The 27,612-nt window shown below is 38.2% G+C and overlaps 4 protein-coding genes and 1 long non-coding RNA gene across 8 annotated transcripts in view; 1 reads left to right on the forward strand and 4 right to left on the reverse strand.

Annotated features, from left to right (window-relative positions):
* Positions 1-26,792, reverse strand: part of hoxb3a (homeobox B3a) — a 51,045-nt gene extending 24,253 nt beyond the window's left edge. The window contains exon 1 of one of the 4 annotated variants that reach the window (XM_051887916.1): positions 26,278-26,792. The gene's annotated coding sequence lies outside the window, so the exon portion shown is untranslated. Of the gene's footprint in view, positions 1-6,998; positions 7,562-13,598; positions 14,270-26,277 lie in introns of those variants that run through there. The other 3 variants (XM_051887910.1, XM_051887912.1, XM_051887911.1) reach the window with 3 other exon arrangements.
* hoxb4a (homeobox B4a) lies at positions 482-6,024 on the reverse strand. The gene is made up of 2 exons (XM_051887933.1): positions 3,137-6,024; positions 482-2,132 (listed from the first exon to the last, which is right to left on the reverse strand). Exons 1-2 carry the CDS (start codon positions 3,558-3,560, stop codon positions 1,816-1,818), a joined length of 741 nt encoding a protein of 246 aa, XP_051743893.1. The 5' UTR covers positions 3,561-6,024; the 3' UTR covers positions 482-1,815.
* Positions 14,481-17,445, reverse strand: hoxb5a (homeobox B5a). The gene is made up of 2 exons (XM_051887930.1): positions 16,270-17,445; positions 14,481-15,634 (listed from the first exon to the last, which is right to left on the reverse strand). The coding sequence occupies exons 1-2, from the start codon at positions 16,847-16,849 to the stop codon at positions 15,387-15,389; spliced, it is 828 nt and encodes a 275-aa protein (XP_051743890.1). The 5' UTR covers positions 16,850-17,445; the 3' UTR covers positions 14,481-15,386.
* Positions 18,961-21,035, reverse strand: hoxb6a (homeobox B6a). Its single transcript, XM_051887936.1, has 2 exons — positions 20,569-21,035; positions 18,961-19,543 (listed from the first exon to the last, which is right to left on the reverse strand). The coding sequence occupies exons 1-2, from the start codon at positions 20,996-20,998 to the stop codon at positions 19,287-19,289; spliced, it is 687 nt and encodes a 228-aa protein (XP_051743896.1). The 5' UTR covers positions 20,999-21,035; the 3' UTR covers positions 18,961-19,286.
* LOC127509324 (uncharacterized) lies at positions 21,944-23,000 on the forward strand. The gene is made up of 2 exons (XR_007929200.1): positions 21,944-22,452; positions 22,559-23,000. It is a non-coding gene; the product is annotated as an uncharacterized LOC127509324 (long non-coding RNA).
* Positions 26,793-27,612: the final 820 nt, after the last annotated feature.

The raw sequence follows: 27,612 nt of genomic DNA on the forward strand, positions 1-27,612 counted from the left end.
ATAAAAAACACACAGCTTGCGCTGGCAAACAGTCGCGAAACTGTTGTGCAAGAATTACACTCATTAAAGCATTAAAAGCCCACGAGCCGAGAAACTATTTAACTTCTGCTTTTTTTTTTCTAACATGGATCCATATTTTTAGGCGCATTCACGGCGTCGTTGAGCAGAGGGTTTGTGCACCGTTAAATTAAGGAGAGGCGAGACAGAAAGGAAGGGTTTTGTGATTTAGAATAAGATTACAAGGCGTAATGTACCAGGATTACTCGCAATGCAGCGATATAAATCACCAGAGAGATATGCAGTGATCTTCAAGACAGGCGAGTGCTACAAGGCTAACGAAAATGCACAGTGGCAAGCCAAATACAATTAAATTGTATTTTTAGCAAAACACAATGGACGATGGTATCCACCTATATAAGAAATGTGCATTTAAAATAAGCATATCTGGCTTTAAAATACACAAAAGACATGACACATGGAGAAAGATTATACTTTTCCGCCATTTATTAAATTTCTAGGGCTATTTACATGTAACAAAGGTAAACAGTGAAAGGTACAAGCAGAAAGAAGACAAAATACAAACATGTAAAAGGGGAAATTTACAATTCATCAGCGAGAAAACTGATCTTTGGAATGTAAAAAAATATATAATAAAATGTAAAATTGATAAGAGAAAGAAAGAAAGAAAGAAAGAAAGAAAGAGAAAAAGTGTGGTATGTGCGCATGTCTATGTACCATAAAACAAAACGAGGGTGACATAAAAAAAAGAATAAAGGAAAATATAGTGTATTTACTCATGCAATATACGCACCTTTTCTCTATACAACCCTGGCCACACTTAACTTAAATTTCATTTCAACTTACAAACAAATGCTGAGTTTAGCTATTGCAGATATTTGCCATTAAGTCAAAAGAACTTAATCTGATCACTTCATAAAACTAGACAAAAAATACAATTGAGGTAATTTAAATAGTACTTAGCAGTGCTCTCATTAAAATGCTTTGCGTTGTACCGGTTTTGGTTATACATTTCTAGCCATCCAGCTTCATTGAACCTTTATATTATATTTAATATGACTAACAACTAATTAGTAATTTGCTGTTCTTAAACTGAAATGCTCTAAACAGGCGAGTGAAACAAGTCCCTGTATTTGTAATGAGCGACAAATGGACCACACGCACAATAACCCTCAGTCCCATTGGCATTGCATTCGAGATGCAAATAGCAAATGCAAAATAACCTAATTGCTACAAAATACAAAACTTCATATCAGTTGAAAAACACTCGGCTAGTTATTTTTAAGCCAGGGGAATAAAGGGAGTTAGAAAAGGCTTCTTGACAAAACAGAGCGACTCATTTATTAAGCACAACGCTAGACGTCGAGGTAATGGGCAGGCCTACGGTTCATCCTTTGTACCACAGAGTAAACATGACAAATGGGGCCGAGTTTGGCGTGATTAAAGATGAAACACGGATCCATCTTCACCCAATCTGAAAACTATCTGCCGCCTTCTGTGCTTATGGAAGGGGCGAGTGAGCAGGAAAAGGCGTGCGGGATAAAAATGGGAACCAGACTGGGAAGGCAACCCATCTATAGTAGCATTTGAGTTCGAGTCTTCAGTCTCTTCACCCATTTGTAGTGTTTAAAAGATGAACATTTTCTTTGCTCCTTCCCCCCACATCTTCCTTGTGTTTTATCCCTGCAATTAGAGTGCAGGGGAGAGTAAGGAGACATAACGCGGGTAAAATCCACGTTCTATACTCCATAAAATTAGATTTTTATAATTGTACATGTTTTGGGCAACAGTGGAGGGCTATAGACTTGGCGGAGGTCCACTAGCTCGGTTCTGATTGCTGCCCAATGTCGGGCCGCCGCTTGAATTAGTGTTGGCAGAATTGCTGCGTATTTTGGTGTTGGGAAGCTTATGGTCCTTCTTCCACTTCATGCGCCGGTTCTGAAACCATATCTTAATCTGTCGTTCGGATAGGCATAGTGTATGGGCAATCTCCACCCTCCGTCTGCGGGTCAGATAGCGGTTGTAATGGAACTCTTTCTCCAATTCCAGGACTTGCTGCCGCGTGTATGCTGTGCGTGAGCGCTTTGGTTCACCCCCTGAATAGTTCGGGCTCACTGTTGGGATACAGAGAGCGACACGTTACAAAAAAAGTATAACACCCGCGCACACACAGCCCCATACACACTCACACGTACATAGATATGTACACACCAATTCATGAACAATCACACACTACGATAATATAGTGTAATATAAATTTTAAAACTTGAAGAAAATCCGTTCGTATTTGCAAATGTACAATGTGACTGTTAAAAGATTCTATTATGCAAAATGTTAAACAAAAACATAAAAGTGGTCATTGTATCATATTTAAGATAAGCAAATGAATAAGTGTCGGGATAGTGACATTAATTTCCAGACTTCATTGCTCAAAATAAGTCAATAATGGCAGCACAAGATACAACAATAGGAGTTTTGCACTTTTGCATAAGAAATCCTTTAAAAAAAAAAACACACATATTCAGCAATAACACTACAAGGGAACAGCATAATCTATAGTTGGCTATGGGCGACTAATGTTGACCCGTGATTTTGCAAACATTGCGTTTGCCCTCTTTACAGCGCACACCATGGCAGCTCTATGAGTACATGCACTAATTATCGCGGAATAATAGTTCATAAAAGAGTCCGACTGTTTGTATTACCATTAATGTTTTATTATCGTCCTCATAACTATGAATATTTTAGCTCCCATAAGTTTTTTTTTTTTAACTAACAATTGTGAAGAGGCAGTGTAAAGTACACATTAATCCGTCCAGTCACTTAAAATCAAATTACTAAAACATAAAACTTAACTTATGGATTACATGAGAACTCATAAACCTCTTCTCGGGAAGAAATTAGAACGAGAAAGTTGCATAGACGCCGAAAGAGCTTAAAGAAGGAGTGCAATAAAAATTTATGGAGGGTGTAATTATATTGCCCTGCAAACAGACGATCGTAAATCTCGACCAAGGGCAACTTCATAAGGGGAGCAATAGATTTAACGCCGGACATTAGGCTTTCTAAAGTGGCTGAGCTGTCTGCGCACTAGTAAGAGAAGTTTAGCTGCACTTACCGATGTTTACGTGGACTTTTTTCATCCAGGGGTATACCACGGGATCTTTTCTTGAGGTGACCGTTGAAGTGTTTTGGCTAGTAGGAGTCTGACCGCAGGCAGGCGGAGGGCTTGGAGTTACCGAGTCGCAGTGATGGCTTGGTTCAGGGAGAGGGGTTGAGAGTGCGGTTGTGGGTAGAACGTGACCTCGTGGAGAGATGACCGCGGCAGGCTGCCCCGGACCCTGGCACGATGAGTAGGGTGGGTCGGCGCAGCCCGACCGCTGGTGGTAGATCGGCTCATGCTGGAACGAGGGGTCTTGCCTCTGGGCGCTGTAGTAGTCCGGAGAGTGACTGGGTAGGTAGTCGCTCTGGGAATATTCCTCGCAGGGTGGAAACTTAGGGTCCACATAGTTGGAGTTGATCAAATAGGAACTCATGGCCATTAATTTCTTTGAATTGCACACAAAATATACTAAAATTTATATGTATCCCTTTACTCGTTTTCCTGTTTCGTAGAACCCTCCTACTTTCTGTCAAGTGAACAAAGTTAAGGGTCCATGTGACATCGTCAGCCAATAGCGTGGGTCTTCGCGATTCCCGGATAAGGAAATGGGATTAGTCAGTTTAGATCGCGCTCATCAACTCACATTTCGGAATAGTCCAAAATTACATACTTTCTCATACGTTGCCGTGCGCTTGATGAGATAGTGAGTGAATCAAAACAATAACAAGCGAAAGCAGACAGCGAAAAGGCATGCTGGATTCTACCAGCCCTACAGAAAGTCACGCCCCCAGTCCCCCTCAGTTCATCTGCACACTGAGAACATGACTACACCTCTATAAAGAACTGTTCAGATTTGGCGAACTAAAATACTGCTAAATTTTGCCTAGTGTTCATGAAACGCGGTACCAGGGGAAAGTGATGCAAGGAAATCGCCTTGGCCAAGGTCTTAAATGCACTCGCTAATAACGGTGAGAGAATGGTCGTGGCGTGAGCAGCGTGTCAGAGATGAATCTGGGCTTGTTTAAGATCGATAGAAAATTCATCAACTAATTCAGGTTACAAAGCCTCCTAAATCACAAAGGAGACCTTCTGCATTTAAACGTAGTCTGCAGTCATTCCACTCCAAACAGCGCGTTTATCCTGTATGCCAAATCTACACACAATGAATAGTAATTTATGTGCTCAATTCACTATTAACACCAGCAGCAAATATTTCTCGTTGTTTACTGATAGTGATGTTTAAACACGGCATTCAGATGATTATTAATCAGTGCAAATCTCAACAAACTTCTTTTGCTCATTTCAAATTCTTTAAAAGTCTCACAAAATACGTGACATCGTGAACGCCCTTTAAATCTTACATTTACAGAAAAAAATTGTAGTAGCTAAGGAAAAAAAAAAAAAAAAAACTTTCGTTCCTGCTAATATTTCACTACCAAACTGTCGTAATATTAATAACAATGACAAACCAACAGTTAAAATGTCATCTTCTTTGCCCGTTGAAGTTGAATGTAGCCTATACATCAACTACATACTCCCCTAGATACGAATTTGTGACTGTGCGTCTGTTTACACAAATCCGGATCTACAGGGTATATATAGATGACAGGTATCTTCTTGACAGGTATTGAGAGAGCCTGCTCACCTTGACAGCGCCTTCCCAGTGTCAAGTTGTTGCACCTGGAACAGTCTGCCTCCAAGGATATCAGCAATCTGTCTCGCCACTTAATGGATCGGTGCTTCTTTTATAAACTTTGCTAATGGTTTGTGGTAAACACTGGAGGTTTTTTTTGTACATTTCTCCCCTAGATAGCAGCTAAACACACAGCCTAAGAGAGGAAAATTGACTTTTTTCCCGATCTGTGGCCCAGAAACATTTTCCTACCGTCGAACTCTTTGTCTTTGTCTCTTCGATATATACTGAACAGTCGAAGCGCACCACTTTGTCGTCTAATGTGCTAATTTTCTGTCAAAAACGTTTAAAAATCTGAAAGAACAACAAAATTACATTAATGTTAAAGATTAATAAAATATGCAATTACAGGCTGGGACTAAAACAACTATATTACATCTATTAAATTTGAAAATAGGTTCATAGAATCTAACACACAATGCGCGTCCAGGCCAGAAAGTAAATGCGACCGCGACAGATCTCAATAAAGGTCAAAGAAAGCTAGAGCAGCCACTGGAATAAAACATGTGGGTTTTATGGCAGGTCAGCTCTGTTTGCTGCCGGCAAACACCAGTCAAACGGCGAATAAATAGTGAGGTGAGAGGGTATAAAACAATAAAATATGCACATAGGACAATACCAATAGTTCTTTAACCCCCTGACACCAAGCACACATTTTATGACTCCTTAAACAAGCGTTTCTCTCCCCAAACACTCGGACCATCATTTCATGAAAATCGCTCTGAAATAAAGAACTTCTAATTTATTCTGTGGAGTTTCTCTTTGTTTTGGGGATGCACCGATAATTCCAGGATGTTTTTAGATGTGCAGAAAAGGTAAGATTTATTTATTTAATTCTATCAGTAGAACGGAGGATATTGTGAAAGTGAAAAAAAATAATAAAACGAAAACGGATTAATATTTCGATTCTATACTTGATATTTAAAATCATCGACATTACCTGATTTATTAGAGCAGCAAGCGGTATGTCACGTCAGTGAAACATTTCGTTTGCCACATTTCATAGCTTAGGGAAAAGAAAAATACTACATGTATGTTTTTGTACGTACTCTACGTGTCCAAATATATACAATTAACAAGAACCGTAACAATAAATCATAATAATTTTCGTAATTACCGCCAAGCACTAAAACAATATCAAACAGCTAATTTAACAAAATATGAAAACATTTATTTGTCCTTTTCGTTTTTTCAAATGATAGGTACAATTAAATAATGATTCAGTAAATGTCTGTATCAAATCTTAATCTACAAATCTTAAATCTGGAGGGTTTATTGTTTCTTGAGTCTTTGTTCTGCTGCGGTTTAAGCAACAAAGGCAAAAAAAAAAATAGTATTAAATGATTATTAACTTGATTCCAGCGTATACACGAAATGAATGATTTAATAATTGTCTCAAATAATATCGAATAGCATCGAAATATTCTAGAACGAAGGAAAATCAGTTTCTATTCACTGAGCAGTTAGAATGTGCATAAAAAAATTGTATCATATCAAAGAAATCTGTAGCACCCCTAGCGTTTGGCAGTCAAAGCTCTGGCAATTTTTCAAATGGGCCTCTGCCATTTTCAGCTCTTTTTTCAACTTGCCTCACTCTTTTCTTCTCTCTCAGGTCATTTTGATTGCTGCTTGGTATTAATTGTGCCGAACTTCTTGCACTGACGCACATTAGCATCCGTGTCCAGATTAAACTATGAAAACCGCTAATAATTTAACGCTTAAATTAATCAGCTTTTTCTTCGCATGTAAACTATACACCTTATTTCACATTTTAGAGATGAAAATCTATTGTAACAGCAAAGGAGAAAGTTCAGCCTTGGTGTCCACTCTAACCCTTTCACCCCCTGAAGTCCCCGACCTCGCCTTCACCCCCGTGAGCCATCTCCTTCTAAAAGCCATAGGGACCTCGAGCCATCTGCCTCATTATGGGGTTAATGTGTACACCGACAGGCATTCAAAGCCGCGGCTCAGAGACTATAGCCAAGGTAAATATTCACCATATAAAACCCACACACGCAACAGTGCAACTCCGTGGGGCTCGAATTCAAAGTCATAACTCCGTTATGATAGGAGGGGGGACCCGTACTCTCGCCACAGTGTGCGCGAGCACGTGGTCCGCCCAAGCAAACACCTGCAGAAGAGAGCACGGCGATATGCAAATGAAGCGCCTTTTTCTTTACTTACTTTTTTTACTCTGAGCGTCGCACCTCGCATTTCTGTGGTCTCTCGCCCATATCTTCTCTCCTTTGCGGTACGCGGTCTTTGCAGGGGATTGTCGCCGCTCCAAACCCTTTCTTTCCGTTTCAACCGTTCCTGCGAGTCCCTCCGTCTAAACCCCCCCTCACTCCTTTCTCCAAAGCCACAGGTTTAGCCCGTGACCTCGCCGTGATACCTTTGTGTGCTCAACTCCCTCTCATTTCCGTGGGTCCCCTCGAGCTCATCTTTAACATCACGCGACGATAACAGACAGGCAGACATTAGAACATCCAAGAAAATCTTCAACCGGCTCAAGAGCTCAGAAAAGCAAAAATAAGAAAAAAACACCGAGCCACCAATTTTCGACAGCAGGAGTCATCGCGCCGTATTTTCCGTTTTGAGGCTTTATCTTGCTGGCAACTACAAGGGGCTTTCCCCACAGAACGCAGCCATCTCTGTCCTAAAACAACTAAAAATAAAATGCACGTTAGCCTCAAGCCGCTGTGAGCTCTACAATACCATTGGGCGATATAAGGCATTTTGTTGTGGACTCTCAAGTTTTCATATTAATCTCGCACTTTGGCAGTCTTTGTTAAACAGCGAGGCGTGTCACGAGTCCCAGTACATTTTAATATTTGTTAGACGCGCTGACCTCCGGTTCACCCCTTCTCTGGGTCTCTCCCACTCTAAAGTTCTATAGTAAATGCATGCATAGTTTGCTCGCTCATATTGAATTGTGCCCAGGTCATTACTTTGAAGAAAAATGGCTCGAGAAAGGGGGTCATTCAAAAAGGCTTTATAACCCACAAATCAGTTCAACCATAGAGCGATTCGTTATTGTATTCACAACACTAAAAGATGTTCAGCGTGAATCTAAAATTTGAAACGAATGTTTAGACACTCTTCTAAATGTGCAGTTCCATATCTATGCAATTTACAAAACGTTAAAAGTTAGTTATTTCATTAACTACAATTTTTCTTTTTTTTTTTTTTCTTTTTTGTTAAAAACTATTTGTGTGATGTGTGTATGGGGGTAACGACAAATACTACCTTGACAAGAACACACGATCGACATTTTTAAAAGTAAATTATATAAATAATTTAAGATATTAAAAAAATAAAATTAAATAAAATTAAAATATATATATATATATATTTGATGTTGACAAGCAAAATAAAATGTTAAAGGGTGATAACATTTATTAATTTGGAACATAGAATATATATATATATATAAAAAAAAAACTTTACAAAGATATATATTTTGTCTTTCTAGAAACGCCACGTGAACACAAAATATATATAATACAGGGTACAACACTGCCCAGCAACGGCACATGTTAGGATGGAATGGAAATTAATTCGGTGAACTCTAGCTGAACTCCAAATGGGACGAGTTTTCTAATATAATTATTCACCACTTACGTTCGTTGTTTCTCAGAATACCAAGTCGTTCAGCATCACATCATCCTGACTCACCACCATTAGTCTAAATGTTCGTGCCAATAAATTAATATTCATGACCAAATTATCAGTTGCCCAGTTTCTCGGCGCTTTTTTAACACTAACATATTCCAAACACGCCTTTAAAATCAATATTTAATTTATCACATAAAAATGAAAACCAAACTAGATAAAATCCCAATATCTAAATAAAGATTCAGTGTTTTAAATTATATATAGTTTTATTGCTATTGTTATCGTGAATATTATTTATTTCGTTAATGTTTTTTTCTTTTCTTCTTATAGTTATTCATGATGTTTGGTGGGATATAATATTATGACACTAAATTGAGTTTCCTGAGAAAGGGAAATGTGCTTCTTAAGCAAATTTCCTTTGTTTGTTCGAGTTGTGGGTAGGAACAGCAACTTGTCTACATTTTAAACATGTAAACAACATACCGCAGGTGGTCTTCCGTTTCGAACGTGATGAATGTGATCAACAAACTAAAATGTGAAATACAATAGTTCCTATATAAGAATAGTAGGAGTGGCGTCGCTTAACTAGCTTATTTCTTTCACAATCATTTTAAGAAAATATTTTATTTGCTACCGCTGAACACGTATCCAGCGCACTCAAAATCACAGGCTCATGGACGGACGTTTGTCTTTTAAAAAATGACAGATATAAGTTTATATGTATTATTCTGCTGCATTTTCACGTGAATATTATGATGTAGATGCTTGTCAGAAATCCTATAAGCAAGTTTTATTTCTAGTTAAAATATACATAGTGTATATAACAATCACGTCAGACAAAAAAAAATGTAAGGTTTACACAATTCACATAAATTGCTTTGAGCTTACAACATTGATAAAACTATAAAATAAACAAATAAATAATGTAACGTCAAAAAATAGCAACAACACTGTTGCATTTTTAACAGGTAAAAGTCAAACTGATTGTCATTATACTAATTTTTCAGAAGCCACGCTTCTAAAGTTCACAAAGAAATCAAACGCTTTATTTGCCTTTATTTGACTGGCCTTAATTGTCTATAAATAAGCCGACTTGTCACAAAATGCATGAACGCAATAAATGCAAAAAAAAATGTATTACTGAATGAGATAAATTATTTTAAAAAAAGACTCGCAACATCAGGCCTTTTCGTTGTTGCCCGAAACCTCAAGATTCGATTGTCCTTTTTTTTCTCCCCAACACACCCTTTCGCGGGAACGTGCTTTGTTGCAAAGTCGGTCTCCTCAGTTCTCCTCTTTCTATCATTTTTCTAATCTTTTCAAAAGAGACAGTCTGAAACCCCTCACTCCCCCTCTTTCTCCTTCTCCCACTTTGCCATTGACATCCAGCGATTGGTCAAGCGCAGCGAGTCGACAGCCAACGACCGAGTCACGCACTACGTAAACTTTTGACCCCTGAACTTTTTGACCCTGCCAAATCTCGCGCCATTTCTAACGAGACTACGTTCACCTTCACTCGCTCCTCTGGATTAAACGTAGACAGAGAGAGAAGGAAGAACAAGCCTCTCGCCTCTCTTGTGCCTAAGCCATAGCTTTATGCTTTCTGATTTAGCATTTTCCCTGGCTCACAATGTAGCCTAAGCTTCTGCAGGCAAAATTCTAAATCCGATAAGAACTATTAGTTGCCACTTTTCCGGTCACGAAATAAGATACAAACATAGCCGGTGGAATTTACGATAGTAGGCTATTCTGTTGTTAATTAAAATCGCGTATTACTAGACGTTTCCAGAGCCTTTAGTTGTTAGAAAAGGGCAACAAGCAGACACCAGCATCCTCAACCATCGTGATCTTGGTCTAAAGCGGGCTCTGCTGGCGACAAAGGAGAGCTACATCTGAGAAAAATCAAACTCAAGCATAACGTCTTGAGGAGAAAATATATGTATTTTTATTTATGAAAAAAAAAAAGTTTATAGAATAACTCACAAATAACACAATATATATTCGTTATAGGCCAATCTGGTAATTTGAATAAAATAAATAATAATAAAGATAAATCATTTGACTTATTTGCCATAAATTGTATTTATGGCAAATTTATTTTGCCGTGCATTGTTTAAATTTGAGAAAATTCTTTTTATTTAGTTATGATTAAATGTTTGATCCAAATTCCTTTCCTATCATTTGATGTTTATATTAAGATTGATATATTTTAGATTAAATTAGATAGGCTATACATTTGTTGTTCGTTATGTAATTTTGTTTAATTAATTATGTGAGTTATGAATGAACTATGTATATGTAAACTTGCATGCCCGAACATTTGAACAAAATGAACCATTTTATTTAGTCTTATCTCTCACTCTAAGTCTCTAAGAATTGTTCACGTAAATTAACACTTATAGTTATATTTATACAAACACGTTATATACCATATTATTAAACAGTCCAAGTTTTTGAAGAATTTGTATTATTTAATTAGGGGTTTTCTATTATCTAATTCAGGCCATTTATGATGTCTTAAATGAGGTTACATGAATAATCCGATATAATCAAGCCGTGGTTTAGTGGTTAGCCCAGATACGGCGGGCGTGCGGGTTCAAATCCTGCTTGTATCATCTGCCAGTCCTGTTCACCCTTGTTCTTCCTGTTCTCTCTGTAATTTTTTTATAGAATGTGACAAAAAGGCCAGCAACACATACAGAAAACACCACATTTTAAACGTTTATTTGTTTGTTTAAACGTTTTGTTTGTTGCCTTGGCTTGCTAATCGGATATTGAATACAGATGTTAAAATAAAAAGAAATCAATAGGATAAAAATTCTTAATCAAGACCCATTTTTTTAGGACAAGCATCGCATAATTTTGCTTTATGCACTCGTTGTATTGTTTCGCGCTTGCGCCTTCGCAGCAGCGCCCGTCTGCTGACCCCTGGATGATCCCGTCCCTATGCATTATGGATGAGATATGCTCGCAGATTGCCCCTATCAATATGCAAAACGCATTAGTCTTAAAATTGCTATTTAAACGTTCGAAATTGCTGCGTCTACGTGGTAGAGATCTTATAGAAATCATAGAAATTGATTTTTAGTACAAGATGCTCAATGTACAGAGAATGCTGGGAACTTTATAGGGAAATGTCCTGATAAATAATTTCGATGATCAATAAAAATATTGTAATACCAAGTAGTCCTGTATGTCTTTGGGCTAACCTTTAAAACCACATTCATAGGTACTGTAGTCTTTGATCCCCTGAGTTTGTGTCAAAAAGTATCACACACACCCTGCAAATATTTTTCTGACGCACAAACACACCTAGAATTAACGCCCAGTCGCCTTAGTGACTCACAGCACATATAAACACTCAAGGGATATTGCTATTTCTCTTTTTGCATTGTCTTATATTTGCATTGTGCTATAAGTATGGACTTTATGATTGTGGTTGACCTCGATTGTGGTTGTATAGACGCTTGTCTTTGTAAGTGACTTTCTAGAGGAATGCGCGCATTTTTGCTTGCAGGCCAGAGCCCTCCCCACTCATCATTAAAAAGGAAGCTGATGAAAAATTAAACGGTAGCCCTAGACTCATGCTCACGACCACAGTTTCGCCTTCCTGTTTACGGCCTGAAACTTCCTAACTCCGTTGCTCGGACATACCCACACACACACACAAACTCTCCTTTACTCTCTTTTGTGTGCGCGCTCTCTCTCTCTCCCTCCTTCTCTCTCTTTCTCACACACAGAAATGCCAAATGGAGGGCTATAAAATCTGTAACACTCATTGAAAGTAGGCTGTAAAACACCCTGAAAGCTTAACATTTATTATTTTGGAGGTAATGTTGATGTTTAATGCAGAGGAGCCGGAAAGAAGCCAACAAGTATTTGATATGTAAAATAAGCAAAAGTATTTGCTTTTTGTATAATGTATTATGTGTTTTCTAATAAAGGTTACGATTTGGCAAATAACCAAAGGCCAGTATGTCCAACATATGGTATTACATTTACATACATATTTTTTTCAGTGCCGTTTGTAATGAACTTATATGCGTTTTAAATGTTTATGGGTATTTTTAGCAGTAAAAATGTCGCCAGTGTTATTATACATTGAATAATTTAGATGATTAATTAATATTATGTAGCCTAACTGTTGTCGAAGAATATGCGAAGTACGTTTTACAATCATAGTGTTAACTACTGAGTTTTGCGTTATCTTTTCAAAGTTACACGCTCTGTAGTCACGGTAAACTTTGGTAGGATTTACTAGACATAACAATTAATAGTAACAGTATAGTCTTGGTTCCTCTCTTTCTGCAAATAAAAAAAAAAAAAAAATAGCAAAAGGCCATTCGCGCTGTTGAGTGTAATATAATTATATACAGATTCAAACTGTATACTTGAGTTGAACTCGAACTGACCTGAGGCGACAAAAGTGCTCTGACAGAAAAATCAAAAATATTTATTCAGAAAGTATAATTATACTGTAGGAGTCTCTATATTATCATAGCTATTTGTCTGTGATAAACATATAGTTAGATCATAGTCTAACCAAATACTTTGCTCCAGTTGTACAACTATGTGTTCCTTACTTGCTTCCTCCCTGAAAAAATACAGGGGCGGGGAAGGAACAAAGCTTTACTTGTAGAACCTTAGGGAGGCATATTGTCATATTGTTGTGTGTGTGTGTGTGTGTGTGTGTGTGTGTGTGTGTGTGTGTGTGTGTGTGTGTGTGTGTGTGAAGAAAGAGAGATCCAGGGAGATGGTTTTCACCTATTTCATAAATTTGATTCGTCCTAATGTACACTTACAAACTAAAAAAAATGTCACAAGTCAAGACTTTTCGGGGAAAAAATAAATAAACAAACAGTAGTACAATGAGAAAGGTTAATTAAAACGTAAATCCTCTATTTACATATTAAATTATTTAAACATAATATAAATTGGCAAAAAAAAAGGCAAAACATATATATATGACAATTGCAATAACAACCAAAGCTAATTATACTAATTCTATTAGTAATGTACTGGTATACATGACACCTAATGCACAGATCTCATTTCTAAGGACCTCTTCAACAAAATGATTGACACTTATACTTGAGACATACCCCTCCTTTCCTTCCCACATCTTCCTAGATCAAATCACCGGCCAATGTAGCCTTAAATTGAACTTACTTTGAATGTGCACGGTCCGCTATCCATATTTCCGCCTCCAAATGAGTAGAACCGGAGAGACATTGCACTGACTAGACACTGGCACTGTAGTGGCCTACTGGTACGCTCTTCCTCTCACAACTGACCCTTTAGAATCCCCTCGAAGCAGTTAAACCGTCACTTGCATTCTAGAATGTGAAATATATAGTACATTGTCAACTCCCCAAAACCATAAAACTAACTTTATGGACCCCACGTGACTTTTGAGAGCCAGTAAGGGGTATCTGTCTGTGGCCTGGGCGATTTTTACGATCTAACTTCAAGATAAAACGCTCATCCGTTTGACATGTAAATGTCATAGCTACTTTTTGTATAGTTTGGGCAAAGGGAAAAGCAAAATTACAAAAGGCAAGTGGCCGTTGGTACACTGCGGGGACCTCCAGCCGGCTCTCAAAACTTAGAGGTAGAGAAGAGTTTGGCACGCATGGTAAGTTTAAAGGCTCAGTGCTTGTTTACTAGGACGCAGAAATAGAGTGTTATACATAGTAGAGCGTTTGTAAATTATATAAACATTCTGGAAAATGTGTGTTGTAAATGTACCTGTACTAGAAACCTCTTAACTTATGTGTACGCCAGGTTTTGGTGAACATTTCTCCTAATTTCTGTTTTCGCTTAATAGTAAGTGCGGTTTAGCGTTTTTCTATTAGTGTCCAAGTTGTGTGTGAACTGTCAATATACAGTTCACGGATCTGCATTGTGGCGTAGCAAAACGTTTCTCAGTAATTTAAAGGACCGTACAGATATTTGAGTTTCAGGGAATATTATGAGTGTGTAATCGATACCTGTCAATCAAGAATTAGTTGTCTTGATTGTGAGTAAATTGAAGAACTGTCAAGATATGTATTAGATTTGAATATGAGGAACTTTATTTTTTACTCCAAGTTAAACTACAAACAAATACAAAAAGCTTTTTTTGGCAAAATGCTAACAGGCAGTTCAACATGACATTGCTTTTTTTTTTTTTTTTTTTTTTTTTTTTCGTTTTCCACACGTTTGCCGTTCATTCTGCCTACTACAAATAGCCAACTGATCACAATAAAAATGTTCAATATGTACATCCTTTTTGGAACATAAACATGATCCAGTAATATACAATTACATATTTGGAATACAACTATACACACGTATGAACGGGTACAAGAATCTAGTGAGGACTATTTACACATTTCCTTTTTTTTTCTCTCTCTCTCTCTCTCTCTCAAAAATAATAGAGGATGACAAATCGAATGTGATTATTTAGACAATGATTAAACAGAGGACCATGAAACATACAGAGGCTTCTGCTAAATTTTACTGCAGTCACCACTAAACTAGAGCTTCACTTCATACAAGGGCAGATTCGTTTCTAAGCTGTAAACTCAAAAGGTATACACGTTTAGGTAAATAAGTTATAACATTTAAGAGCTCACATGCTAACTCTCAAGAAAGCATTAACATAGCACTTTACACATAAACAATATTCATAACAAGAACAACAGGCGGTATATTGATAGCTTCTTTCCCCTTCAGTTTTATTTACTTGCCAAAATTATAGTCACCATAGTATTAAAAAGAACAACATAGGAACACTAATTTTCGCTTCATTATAGCAGTACCACAGTAGAATTTTAAAATGCCTAAAACATCCATAACATGCCAAAAGGTGCCGCGATGTACAGTACTTTGTAAGTAATGTTTTGAGACCTATTTTTCATCTCGTTTTCCTCGTCATTTTCTTTTGCACACCACGTAGTAGGACTTGGGGTACAACTATGGCTGGAAAGCGCTACCTGCGGTAGCCAGACTCATGCTCTTCAGTTTATTGTCCTTTTTCCATTTCATCCGCCGGTTTTGGAACCATATCTTAATTTGACGCTCTGAGAGGCACAGAGCGTGGGCTATCTCTATCCTCCTCCTTCGGGTGAGGTATCTATTGAAATGGAACTCTTTTTCCAGCTCTAGCGTCTGATAGCGGGTATATGCAGTTCGGGCCCTTTTGCCGTCTGGTCCAGTCATATCTGAATAATGTGGACAAAACGCAAAGGGGAATAAAGATTAGCGAAAATTGACCTGCACATCATTTCAACAACAGTTTCCAACAACTTTCTGCTATAGATACACATGAGTGACACGATTTACAATTGAATGCGTACAGGGAAATCACCAAATGGTACAGTGCACAGCGCCTCACTTTTGGCTCATGGCGTTTGTTTTTGTTTCGTTTTACTACTTAAAACCTCAATATTTTATAGAACTAATGCAACCTCAAATATTCGTAGTTATTATATAATCACTTTTTTCCCGCTGCTTGTTTATCCATCCCACTATCATCGCATTTTATCCCGTGTTAGTTCTCTCCGTTTTATTAGCGGTACTCCAGCACTAAACTAATCACATTCCCACACACCATAAAGCTGAACTTTTCACAGAAACAACAACTTGTAAACCTTCCTGCCTCGCTGCCCTCTCTTCCACCCCGCTCCCATTCTCTCCTCTACAGTTTGCGAGGCTCCACACTTGATAGATTTATGGCACTTTCACGGAAATCTAAAATAAAGACTGTTACTGACGCCACACTGAATTAAACACTGAACTGAACACAATACGCATTTTGCTAACAAAACAAAGAGACGTAAACATAATACGTGTGTACCATGGCTAATATGTAGTTTCCTCATCCAAGGGAATATTTGGGGAGCTTGGCCATCGGACGTCGCCGAGGTAGTGGAGGTTGCCGTGCTCTCTTGCTTCTGTTGTGTCCGAGGTGCAGAGTTGTTCGCTCTGTGAGACGCCTCCTCGGTCTCAGAAGAAACGCTGGCTTCGTCGATTTCTGTGAAATGTGTGTTGTTGGTGAGATTATTACCCGCAGTGGTGGTGCTTTGGTCGGAAGGGGGCGAAGAGCCTTTGGGTCCAAGGCTTTCGCTGTTGGAACAAGGCAGCGGCTCCGGAGACGCGAGCGAGCAGCTTGACGGCTGCCGGAATCGCGTCTCCGGGGCTGGAGACTGGAAGACCCGGGAGTTGTCCCCAACCGCCCCAAAGTGGCCAGTGCTGGTTGAACGATTGACGCTTAGGTCCATTCCATTGTAGTTGTAGCCGTAAGAGCCTGAATGCATGGTGCCGGAGTCCCTGTACGAGGCGTTCATAGCGCTGCTGCTAGTTCCATAATTTAGTAACTGATAGTCAGGGCCATTTGGGTAGCGCCCTGAGAACGAGTTTACAAAGTAAGAGCTCATTTAGGTTGTTTTAGAGGGCTTGATTTGTAGATCTTGGTCGTTATAACGCTGTGCTTCACGATTTATGATGTATTAATGAATTATAGCAATGCACTGTACTTCGTTTTTGCTATGTATGCGGCCAAATATGGGGGTGGGGGTGCGTTTGAGAATCACGTGCTTTTGTTGACCAGTCGTAAATTCTCACTGATGACTTCAAGAGGTAATTCATGCTCTATGGTTACAAATGATGACGAGACTGGGAGTCGTTAGACTCGAGTCAACGTGTACCTCCCTTTGCAGGGATTTGCTGCATGTGAGCGGAGAGCGTCACCTACTGGGAATGAAATTTATTGCATGCTGGGAAGATATTTTGAGCGCTCAACGCTACTTATTTCTCTTTTAAATGGGAATAAAATGGATTTTCGTAGTAGTTTGTTGTGATATGAATAAACTTTAGTGTGTTTATTGACCCTTTACTCATACAAAAATTGCCCAGAATCTATAATACGTACTTAATATGCAAATATTAATATAAAGGTTAACTGTCACATTATTCTGGATATTTTTTTTTATTTTGTATATATAAACATTTTAAAAATAGAATAAGATTTTAGTTGTTTATGCTGTGAAAGCCCACGGCCACTATGGTAGCAATTTAAAATATTATAATAATGATAAAAAAAAAAAAGCACTGATGATAACATTAACTACATTATGAATATATAATATACAATATTAAATATACATAATTAAAACAAATCGCTAAATTCCTGTGTATCCCATCGTTGGTCTTACCGTAGATGTATTTTTCAAGCCTAAGAAGCAATCTGACTTTTTAGTAGACGTGTTCCAAAGATGAGTTCCTGTTCACACACTGTATGGACAACATAAGGAATGCGAGATCGTGATTTATGTTCCAAGATGATATATGGTTTGTTGACAAAATGCCAATTGCTGTTTCATGTATGTGCATGATGTAAAACTGTACTAAACTTCCATAGACCTTTAGTTATGTTAAAGCCGGGAAAGGACAGCTGAAATACCCCAGAATAATATTAACTCTTATATTTTTGTAATATTTAATTCCCGGAAAAGAGCAGAATTTAAAAATGAGTAACAGATTTACAACATTCTAGCCTGCGAAGAAGCGTGAAGTTCACACACTGTGCTCTAAGAATACATATTCATGTATAGATGCATGTATACTCTGGTTTGTAGAAAACATTTGCATTATTTTTTTCTATTATGTAAATTATTGTCTGATTTTGGGTTGAATTTTGTTGACGCAATTAGGAACCTCCACTTGAGAAATTTAGGTTATTGTCGCTTAGCCCTCCAGGCTGTAGAGTCTCTCAGGGTGAGTGACCAGCGCCGACAGGTCAGCTTTCTCTTTTGGTTATCTATTAAAACCTGCTGAACCTTTTCACCTCTCACTTTGTAGGAAGTATTTTGGAACCAAGTGGGCAACGTTCGGCCTTTTACTTGTACAAAAAGCGAAACCAAATCCCTAAATGAAGAGTTTTTGGGCTTTGTACCTGTTTCATGAAATCGGTAAAACACGTGACCACTGTTTGTACTAAAATATCATATACACAATATAATAAATATATCATATATTTACATATTTTCCCGCAGGTACTGAAATGTCATATGTCACATTTACGCAGCTGTAGGCTATGCATGCTTATTAAGTTGCCCTACAGACTAAAGTTTCGCTGTTTTTTTTTGTGTGTGTGTGTGTGCTTTACATCACCTATGGGTCAACCGTGAATTTGTTTAAACTAGTTTTCTTGACAAAAATAAAAAGAATACAGGGAAAGCATACAGGTGTTATACCGCAATGAGGATCCGTCATTTCATATGATCGGCTGTCATCAAATATAGCATGACAGGCAGAATTTCGTTTGTTTTATTGAAGGCTTCAATAACAAACAAAAAAACAGTACTATATATATAGAGAGAGATAGATAGATAGATAGATAGATAGATAGATAGATAGATTAGACTATTGTACACTGCTGTGTGTGTTCCTACTATTTTTCTAGAATCTCCAGCCCTTTTTCACCCAGACTCAATAATTTATATCATGTCTGAAAACTTAACTTACGAATAAATGAGATAGCAAAAAGTTTTCCGTACAATGGGAATTTATTTTTATTTTTACACAGCTTAAATATAAACACGAATATGACACATATTTCAAATAGCTTCGTTCAACATGGACATTTCAGTCATAAGAGCAAATCTAAATTGAGTAAGAGCGCACAAAACCACATGTGTTAAACGTCATGTAAAAAAAGGGAAAGAAATCACAAAAGAAATTACATTGAGTTAACAGGAATGCTACAGTTGCTAACATGATGAAAAGTCTTCATTTGTGTTATTAGAGAGTGGTGTCTGGTGCCCTCTATGCCATAGTTTTCTTTTGGTGGGGGGAATTTTATCGTTTAAAATTTCATTCTGTCCTCTTCTCCTCCTCCTCTTCGCCACTGGTTTGTGAACAGTTGATCAATTTGTTCTCTTTTTTCCATTTCATTCGCCGGTTTTGGAACCAAATCTTTATCTGACGTTCTGTCAGGCACAGTGCGTGCGCAATCTCAATGCGGCGTCTTCGGGTCAGATACCTGTTAAAGTGGAACTCTTTCTCCAATTCTAACGTCTGGTAGCGAGTGTACGTCTGACGACCCCTTCGGCCAGCGTTACCGAAGGTCCCTGTCCATGGGATAAAAGAGAAAATGTCAAACATTAACACAGAGAGCGTGTTTTTTACAATGACAAATGCGTCCGGAGAAGGGTGACATGATGACAAGAAACTCTCAAGTCAGTGCGAAATTTATGCACCTAAATTACAGTCCACAACATAACACATTTTTTGTTGTCCTGCATTTTCAACACATTTAAACATGTTGATTTTTACATATTTTGTCCTCATTTAAACCTATGTGCAGACACATTGAGGGGTCTAAAAACTGTTTTATTGCGATGAGGGGGAGGAAACTGAGGAAATGTGATTCTCCTTATTTTCGTGACAGATATAAACGAAAGATACCGGTCTATTTGTGTGCTCTATATCAAACTTTATATCTGAACATAGATGCAAGGCGTCCAGTAATAGTTTAAGCACTTGTCAAAGTTATTTGTGACTGAAACGTGTACGTGTACAAAGATAACCATGTTAATGCTGCTGAAATTTAAACATGTAACTAGGCTACTGTAAACGGACAGGGCTTGTAATAGGCAGCGAATAAAATCAAGTTACAGAGTATTGCACACTTCTATTGTTCCTTCTCTGTTTCAAGAACTATTGCATTGTCAAATCATAATATCTTTCGTGTTTTTATGTTCTTGCCATTATATCACAAGAAGGTACAAACACCAACAGATGTGTCAAAACAACAACAATAATTTTGTAATAGGACATACGGTGATTCAGCAGCTCTTCTGTTTATAATTAGACAAGCTTCTCTAGCCATTTAAATGATATGAGCCTTGCGGCGAACATATTTCCAAATGTCCTCCCTCAAAAACAAGTACAGTACATATGAGAGATTTCACAGAACTTTACAGGAGTGGCTTTGCTTTCAGTATGACACTATGGTGGAGACGAGCGTATTTGCACTGTATTGGGCTTCCGGCATTGTACAGTGAAGCTGTAAGTCACGTATAGCATGCTCTTGCTCCGTCCTTATTAGCGATTAGAAAAAAAATGAAGGGTGAAAAAGACAACATTAACTTACCGTTACACGAGTTCATCCGTTGCATCCAAGGATAAACCGGCGCTGATGGCTTCTGTTCGTCGGCCTCAGGGTAGATGCTTTTCCCCGTCGATCCCGTGCAGTCTGTCTTGCGATGATCCTGACTGAGCACGAACGAGTGTTCCTCTATGCTGGCGAGGGCGCAGGCAGGGTCCTTTTCCCTGTAGAAGCTTGCTGTCGCATAATCGCAGGGACCGGCGGCGGTTGCCCTGCCGTAGGCACCGTTCGCTTGTTGGTAAAAGGAGGCTGGGTACGCCTTCTCTTGGACACTGGAACCTCCATAAGCAGCACCGGGATAGTGTCGTAAAGGGTCTGTGTATCCGGAGGAATATAACGGTATCTGTCCCAAGAACGACTCCTGTCCTCCGGGCAGAGTCACTGGGAAAGTTGAGTTTACAAAATAGGAACTCATTGGGAGGGTACGGCTCTTTTGCGTGGTTTATGATTTGTTGTGTTTTATAGTCCAAGTGGTTTAGCTATTAGTAGTTTATCGGAGATTGGGTTTTAGATGGGGGGGGGGGGGGGTGTTCTGGGTGGCTATGTGCCAGTGCGGGACAGAGGGAAACCGTACCATCTGACCAGCCACTGACCAATAGCGAGCGGACGTGCCTGCAAAATAGCACCCTTGAGGGGGGCTGTGATTGCACGCGCCGGGGGACCCCGGAGCAGAGAGCTAGCTTTTTTTTTTTAATCCCTTCTCCCTTTCCGTTCCTTCCAATGAGATTGCACAATACGAATCACATAGGAATTTTAAAACGCTAAATTGAATACATCGACACTTTGTGCCCCCACATACAGACGGCTTTGGTCCTATCATACCACTGGAGAGTAAAGTGTCAACATACAAGACCCGGAGTAGCCGATTTTCCAAACACACATTATTCCGTACAACATTTGATAATTTTTCATCCTTCCTTATTTATATTTCAGATAGGTAATTTACTAGGCCTTATCGCACAAGTGAGTCACAATAGATAAAATGACACATTGATGATCGCGACTTCAACGCTTTTTTCATCACTGTAATTTCATAGTGATTTATAAATGGTAAACGACGTGTTAAAGAAAACCAAAGCCTATATATAAACAGCGCAAAGTAAATGAGCCTGAGCAAAAGTTTTCAACAAAATCCAGTAGGTAACAGATATGTTGCTGTAGGCCTATATTAAACTGTTTAGTGATAATATAAATAATAAATAGTAATTTTGACACATAAGGACAGCACAAATATGTACTGTATGTGTGAATATAAAAGATAAAAGACACGTGCTGTCCACGTTTTAAAAAAAAGTATATATATATATATATATATATATATATATATATATATAGAGTATGAATATATATATATATATATATATATACATATATATATATATATGAGTTTTGTTAAATATATACATTTTTTACAGCATTCAGCATTGCGCACAAGATGTTTCCTCCTTTGCTTAAATTAATTAATGGTTTGAGAACGCCAGCAAATAATTCAACAGTGTTTTAGCTTTTTGTCGATGTTGCGCTGCACTGGTCGAGCGTGCGTGTGTTTTTCATTAACCAAAAGTACAGTTATGGTGGCCGGGTATCCTGTCGCTATACGACCAATAAACCATTTGCGGCACAACAAGTGGATATTTTTAAAGGTGGCGCACTGGGGGTTGCGTGCATCTTACTTTCATTTCAGTTTCCTTTGACTAGGATGCTGCGTTTCCTTTCGCATTGCAACAGTTTTCTGCGAACGGAAAGCATCTATTGTGTTTCCATTTGTAGAAATGAGCAAGGGGGCGAAGGGCCCGGTCAACGTTTGTTAATTATTAATGAGCAATAACTACCATCACACTTTCTATAAATTCTTAACCAAGACATCTGGTTTGTGCTATCGTATCTCAAAATACAAGCGTGAAGCGTCTTTCCTTAAAAAGTTCGTGCTTTATTGCTAACTCCATTATTATTATTATTATTTATTTTTTTACAGGTATTTTCTTCATTGTCTTCGAAGAGCCGCAGAAGCCAGCGAGACAACTGGATTGCAGTGGACTAACAGAGAGTCAACTTTTCTGCGGAAGTCACTTATTTAGTGATAAGGAGTAAAAGTGAATAATTTCACACCCAACTGGACATGGAGTGACGTGTTATGAACTTTTTTTTTTTTTAAGTATGCTATAACTTCTGTAAATTCCCCCGAGTGTGGAGCATATGTGAGTATGTCAAATGTGCATTATTAAACATTATTAATACACGTATGTCTATCTTTTCTAGTCTGTTTATATAATGCATATGTGAAAACATTTATTGACGGTTTTATTTTCATTGATATATATGTATTTGTTATTTTAAATGGTGATTTTAAAGTTAATCCATTGATTTAAAACTCTGTAAAAAAAAGTGGACCTTTATATTAAAATATATAAAAAGAGCTCACGAGTTACTCTTTTAATGCTGGTGTCAGATGTTTGTTATAAGTTACCAAATCATAAAACTGAACATTTAAAATCATCGCTCCAAATGCCGTGTCTCCTTCGTGTACAATATGTGTTCTTACATAAATTATTGAAGGCGCGTTTAGGCTTCCTTTAAATTTACAGTACGACTGTGGTTGCCGCATTTGTATCACATATGCTGTCTTCACACGCTTTAATTTAATTTCAGTGCATTATTTTTACAATAACTATGCTCACGGTTTCACTGTTTATCTTGTCCCCTAAATACTGAAAATATACATTTTATGTATATGCGTTGTTTGTATTTTGTTGGGATACTACTTACAGCAGTATATCTGGTAAATCAAGTTTCATTTAACAAATGCGCATGCATTTTACTGTCAAAAAGTCAGGGAGGGGGGTGATCCGCAAACTCTTGCCTTAAAGCCTGCTGTTAATTTATGAAAGCTCTTTTACCACATGCTAAAGTCAAAGCAGTGTGCAATAAATGCATGGCATTTTGATTTAAACGTGCGTGTATGTGTGTAAAAATCCGAGAAGTACATTTTAGACAACATAGAAAATAAATGCAATTGTCAATGCATTTATAAATTAGTAAATCAAACAAGAAACAGCCCGTTCTTTGTGTATTTTTATGTTCGTATCAGATTTCACTAACATCATAAACCTAAGGGATAAAAGCCTTATTGATTTTCAGAAGCTTTGTCAGCCACCCATAACAAGGGATTTCTGAGTTTGTGGATGGTAACAATGCATACTGTTCTCTGTTTTCAACAACAATAAATACGCTTTTTTGTAGGTTGATCAAATAATAAAACAAATTTTAATTTATTTTAAGCTACTTTGAACTTATTTATTTATGCGCTAACAATAATTCACAGTCTGTAATTATCCATGTTCTGAAATGGCATAAACCACTGAAGTTATATATGCCGCCCACAGCTATGCGAATAAAATGAGTGACTGTACTTTTTTACATTATGGAAACTCAGTCTTGTGGCTGGAATTGCTTACAAATGATTTTACTTAAGGTGCAAAACAGCAGAGCCGTAAAATATACACAAAGACTACAAGAGACAACCCATATCACACATTCACTCTTTACGACATTAAACAGGACTCATACAATCTCCAAGTATTCCCTCCTCCCTCTCACTTTTTCCTCTCTCACTCTTTCCGGTTACTATGCCCACTACCAGTCCAAATAAACACTTATTGCTTGGAGTATGTACTTCCTAAGAGAGAACGCCAAAGAAATAATAAAAAAATAGGTCAGCTTGACTTTAAAAACTGGCGAAGGATGTAGGCACACACAGCTCGGCTCGCACTTAGGCCTCGACGCACTTCATTCCCTGTACAATGGAATAACCTTGGAGTGGTCAAATGCTGATATTCTGGATAGATTACAAGAAGCAAGAAAGCAGAGATGAAGGAATATAAGCCCTTCAGGCCACGGTTTTTTCTCAGTGAGTGCATGTGTGCCACAAATCTCCCCCAAACGCAGACACATCAAAGAGCAGCAAGAACAGCTAGGAGAATTTACAGCCCCTACATTCTTTTACGTTTCACTGCCACCGGGCCGAGAACCCCTCCCTGTCTTTCCTGTTATCTGCGGCTGCAATGTGTGTGCTTTGCTGCATACAACATTTAAGAGGTTTTATTAATATTTAAAAGCTACAGCACACATCTGTTGGTGAGTGGCGAATGCTGGTGTGACTTGATAAAAGTGGAAGAAAAGATACTGCGCGCACACAGTCGCACAAGCACTCACACGGCAATAAAACGTGCTTTAGAAGAACACTAAAACACATTCTCACACTGCCATAAAACGTCACGTCACGCGCTGGCGTGCGCGCGCACGCACACACACACACAATAGAGCTAACAAATGCGCACTGTAATAAATTCTCTCTCTTACACGCGCACACACGCACACGCTCAGTGCAATAAACACACCCTCTAAGTTGCTTGTTTTGGCGAAATGCAAGAATGAACACTAGATGGCGCCAGATAGCGGGGAAAGGCTTATGTGCTTGGATTTGTGTCAGCAGCTCTCAACAACAGGCTGACCAGATTAATGCACCTCAGAAAATGAAATTAGGAAAATACCGAAAAGTAATTTAGGTTCATTTCATCAAGGTTTGGTATAGTATAAAAATACTAGATAGCCTATTTCGTTATTCATTGTCTACTGGATGGATTAGGACTACCAATAAGACTGTATAGACTAGTTTGCGAGTATAGGAAACAGAGAGATCGTTCTCAGAGATGTGATATATTCCAAGCATTTTAGTAATTACGTACAAGTTTTCTTAAATAAAACATCTGTTCGTGAAGATCTCTTTTTCTGTTTAAGGAATACATGTTTGTATGTTTTGTTTTTGCAAAAAGTGGCTCATCATTCATTTCCAACATTATCCTTGTTCCATACAGTAAATGCAGAAAAATGAGCATTTGAACAAATGAACAACAAAAGTCCAAGAACGTTACAAAATTACTGGATGTGCTGGAACGGATGAGAAACGAGAAAGGAAATTTGTCAAGCAGAGCCGCGAGGAGTCATTACATTGTTCCTCTCACAGCGGCCGGTAGAATAACCTGGAAGGTTTGTTCATCTGATCTGGAAGTGAAAGACGTCCTATCCAGAACAGGAGGAGACCCTTGGGTATTTAGGGTATTTTGAACATATAATAGCCTATATGTTTTACATAACTCTAAAGATTCAATAGAGGCCTTCAAATATTATTAAATATATTTCTGTCTATCAGTTTTTATTTATTTTTATTAAAGCATTTTAACCAATATATGTAAGTTTTAATGTCGCGCTGAATAAAGAATTTCACGTAATGACTCGGGTATATAGCCTATGGCTAAAATCAGATTGGCAAGACAACAGCTTCTTCAAACCTCGCCCTCTCGCCGCAGCCATGACTGCGCTCCATATCATAAATACAGTAATGCAGTGGAAAACCCGAAATCAACACAGCTGAATCTCCGTAAATGCACACCATGCATTAGCTCTAAACACCTCAGCGCTGACCAGGAAAAAAAAACACATGGAAAGGCACCAAAACGCTTATTCTGCTCCATCCAAGCTGGAAATGAATAATTAGATTTAGATAAGGTGTTTACTTCTAAGCTGTTGTGCACGCGCGGCTTATTAGTAGAGTACATCCATCAGTGCGCATGATTAGACTTGGTCGAGCTCTTACCTCAGAGAAACGAAGCGGTTGCGAGACAATGACAGACTTACCTTTGTTGATAATTCGTCACCCAGCACCAGGACAGAGAGGCGCAAACCTCTCGCCGTAGCTCGCGCTCGGTAAGTCCTGTTGCTCTTCTTGGTCCCGCCATTAGAGCGAAGCAGTGAAAATGACAGCGGCACCACAGCTTCCATCCGTTTCACCCGCTTCAGTCAACAGGAGTCAGACCCCCGTATGAAAAATTAGATGAGACCCTACTGCGTGTCCAGGTCTCAATAAGACTCCATCGCAGTGCTTATCCCAATCACAGGCGGCCACATTAGCATAGCAGAGAGGAGAGGAGGCTGTTCTCTCCCTGTTCCATTTGAGAACATCAGCCTGAACAATGCTCTCCGACTGTATGAATTTTCAGTGCTGGCCAAAATATACTATAAAAAAAAGAGCAAGAACCTTTAAGGAGCACAGTGAAGCTACATTAAGTGCCGCGGCCAAAAGAATGCTGCAATATAACCACTTGGGAAATCATAAAAAGTTCATGTTCACGGTTACTCGTCCACATGACCATCCTCGGCCAATCCCAGGACCCAGGCACTCATAAAGTTCTATCACAAAGTTGTAAATTTTCATAAAACAACAAGGAATTTATTGCATTTCTTCATGACTGTTTTAACAGCAGTAGCTCTGCAGTCGCCATCTTTTCCCTATACAATCGCAAGGAAAATCGCATATTTTTTGTGCTTGTTTACATGCACTGCTTTACTTCAGCTAGCTAAAAAGCTTATGGGTCGAACGTGTAAGATCATAGGCTCTTGAGCATGTGATATTTGTGTTTTTAAAGCCGGAATATAACACCAACGCGGTTTGACATTGTTGTAATATAATTAAGGCAATTTACCACGATTGAGCTTTAATATAAAATTAAGCCATCCAAAACAATGTCGCAAATCAAGGGAGATCAAAGTTACAACAGTGATGTTATAGGTTTACGATGCTATAAACTGGTTAGTGGCCAAGTCAAATTATTTTTAATAGGATTGGATATAGTGTCTAATTCAAAAGAGGATGTTTGCTGAGGATTATGTTGGAAGCAGAACCATAATATCATACAGTAATATGAAATAGGAAAAAAGAATTAGCCGAGTAATTGTTAATATTTTTTTGATTGATTAATATCTAGAAAGAATGAAAGAAAGAAAGAATCTCGATTCAAACAGAAAGACTTCTCGTTAGCATACCTTAATACATATGACGGAAATTCTGTTGTAGTTAATAGTAAAAAAACATTTCAGAACGAAAAATTTAAGACAAAAACATTTGACACGTTATGGCAAGTATGCTCACAATATTCCCCACACTGCACTAAACTACACATGCACGAAAATTTC

The sequence above is a fragment of the Ctenopharyngodon idella genome, chromosome 3 (assembly GCF_019924925.1).
Source record: "Ctenopharyngodon idella isolate HZGC_01 chromosome 3, HZGC01, whole genome shotgun sequence".
Lineage (NCBI taxonomy): Eukaryota > Metazoa > Chordata > Actinopteri > Cypriniformes > Xenocyprididae > Ctenopharyngodon > Ctenopharyngodon idella.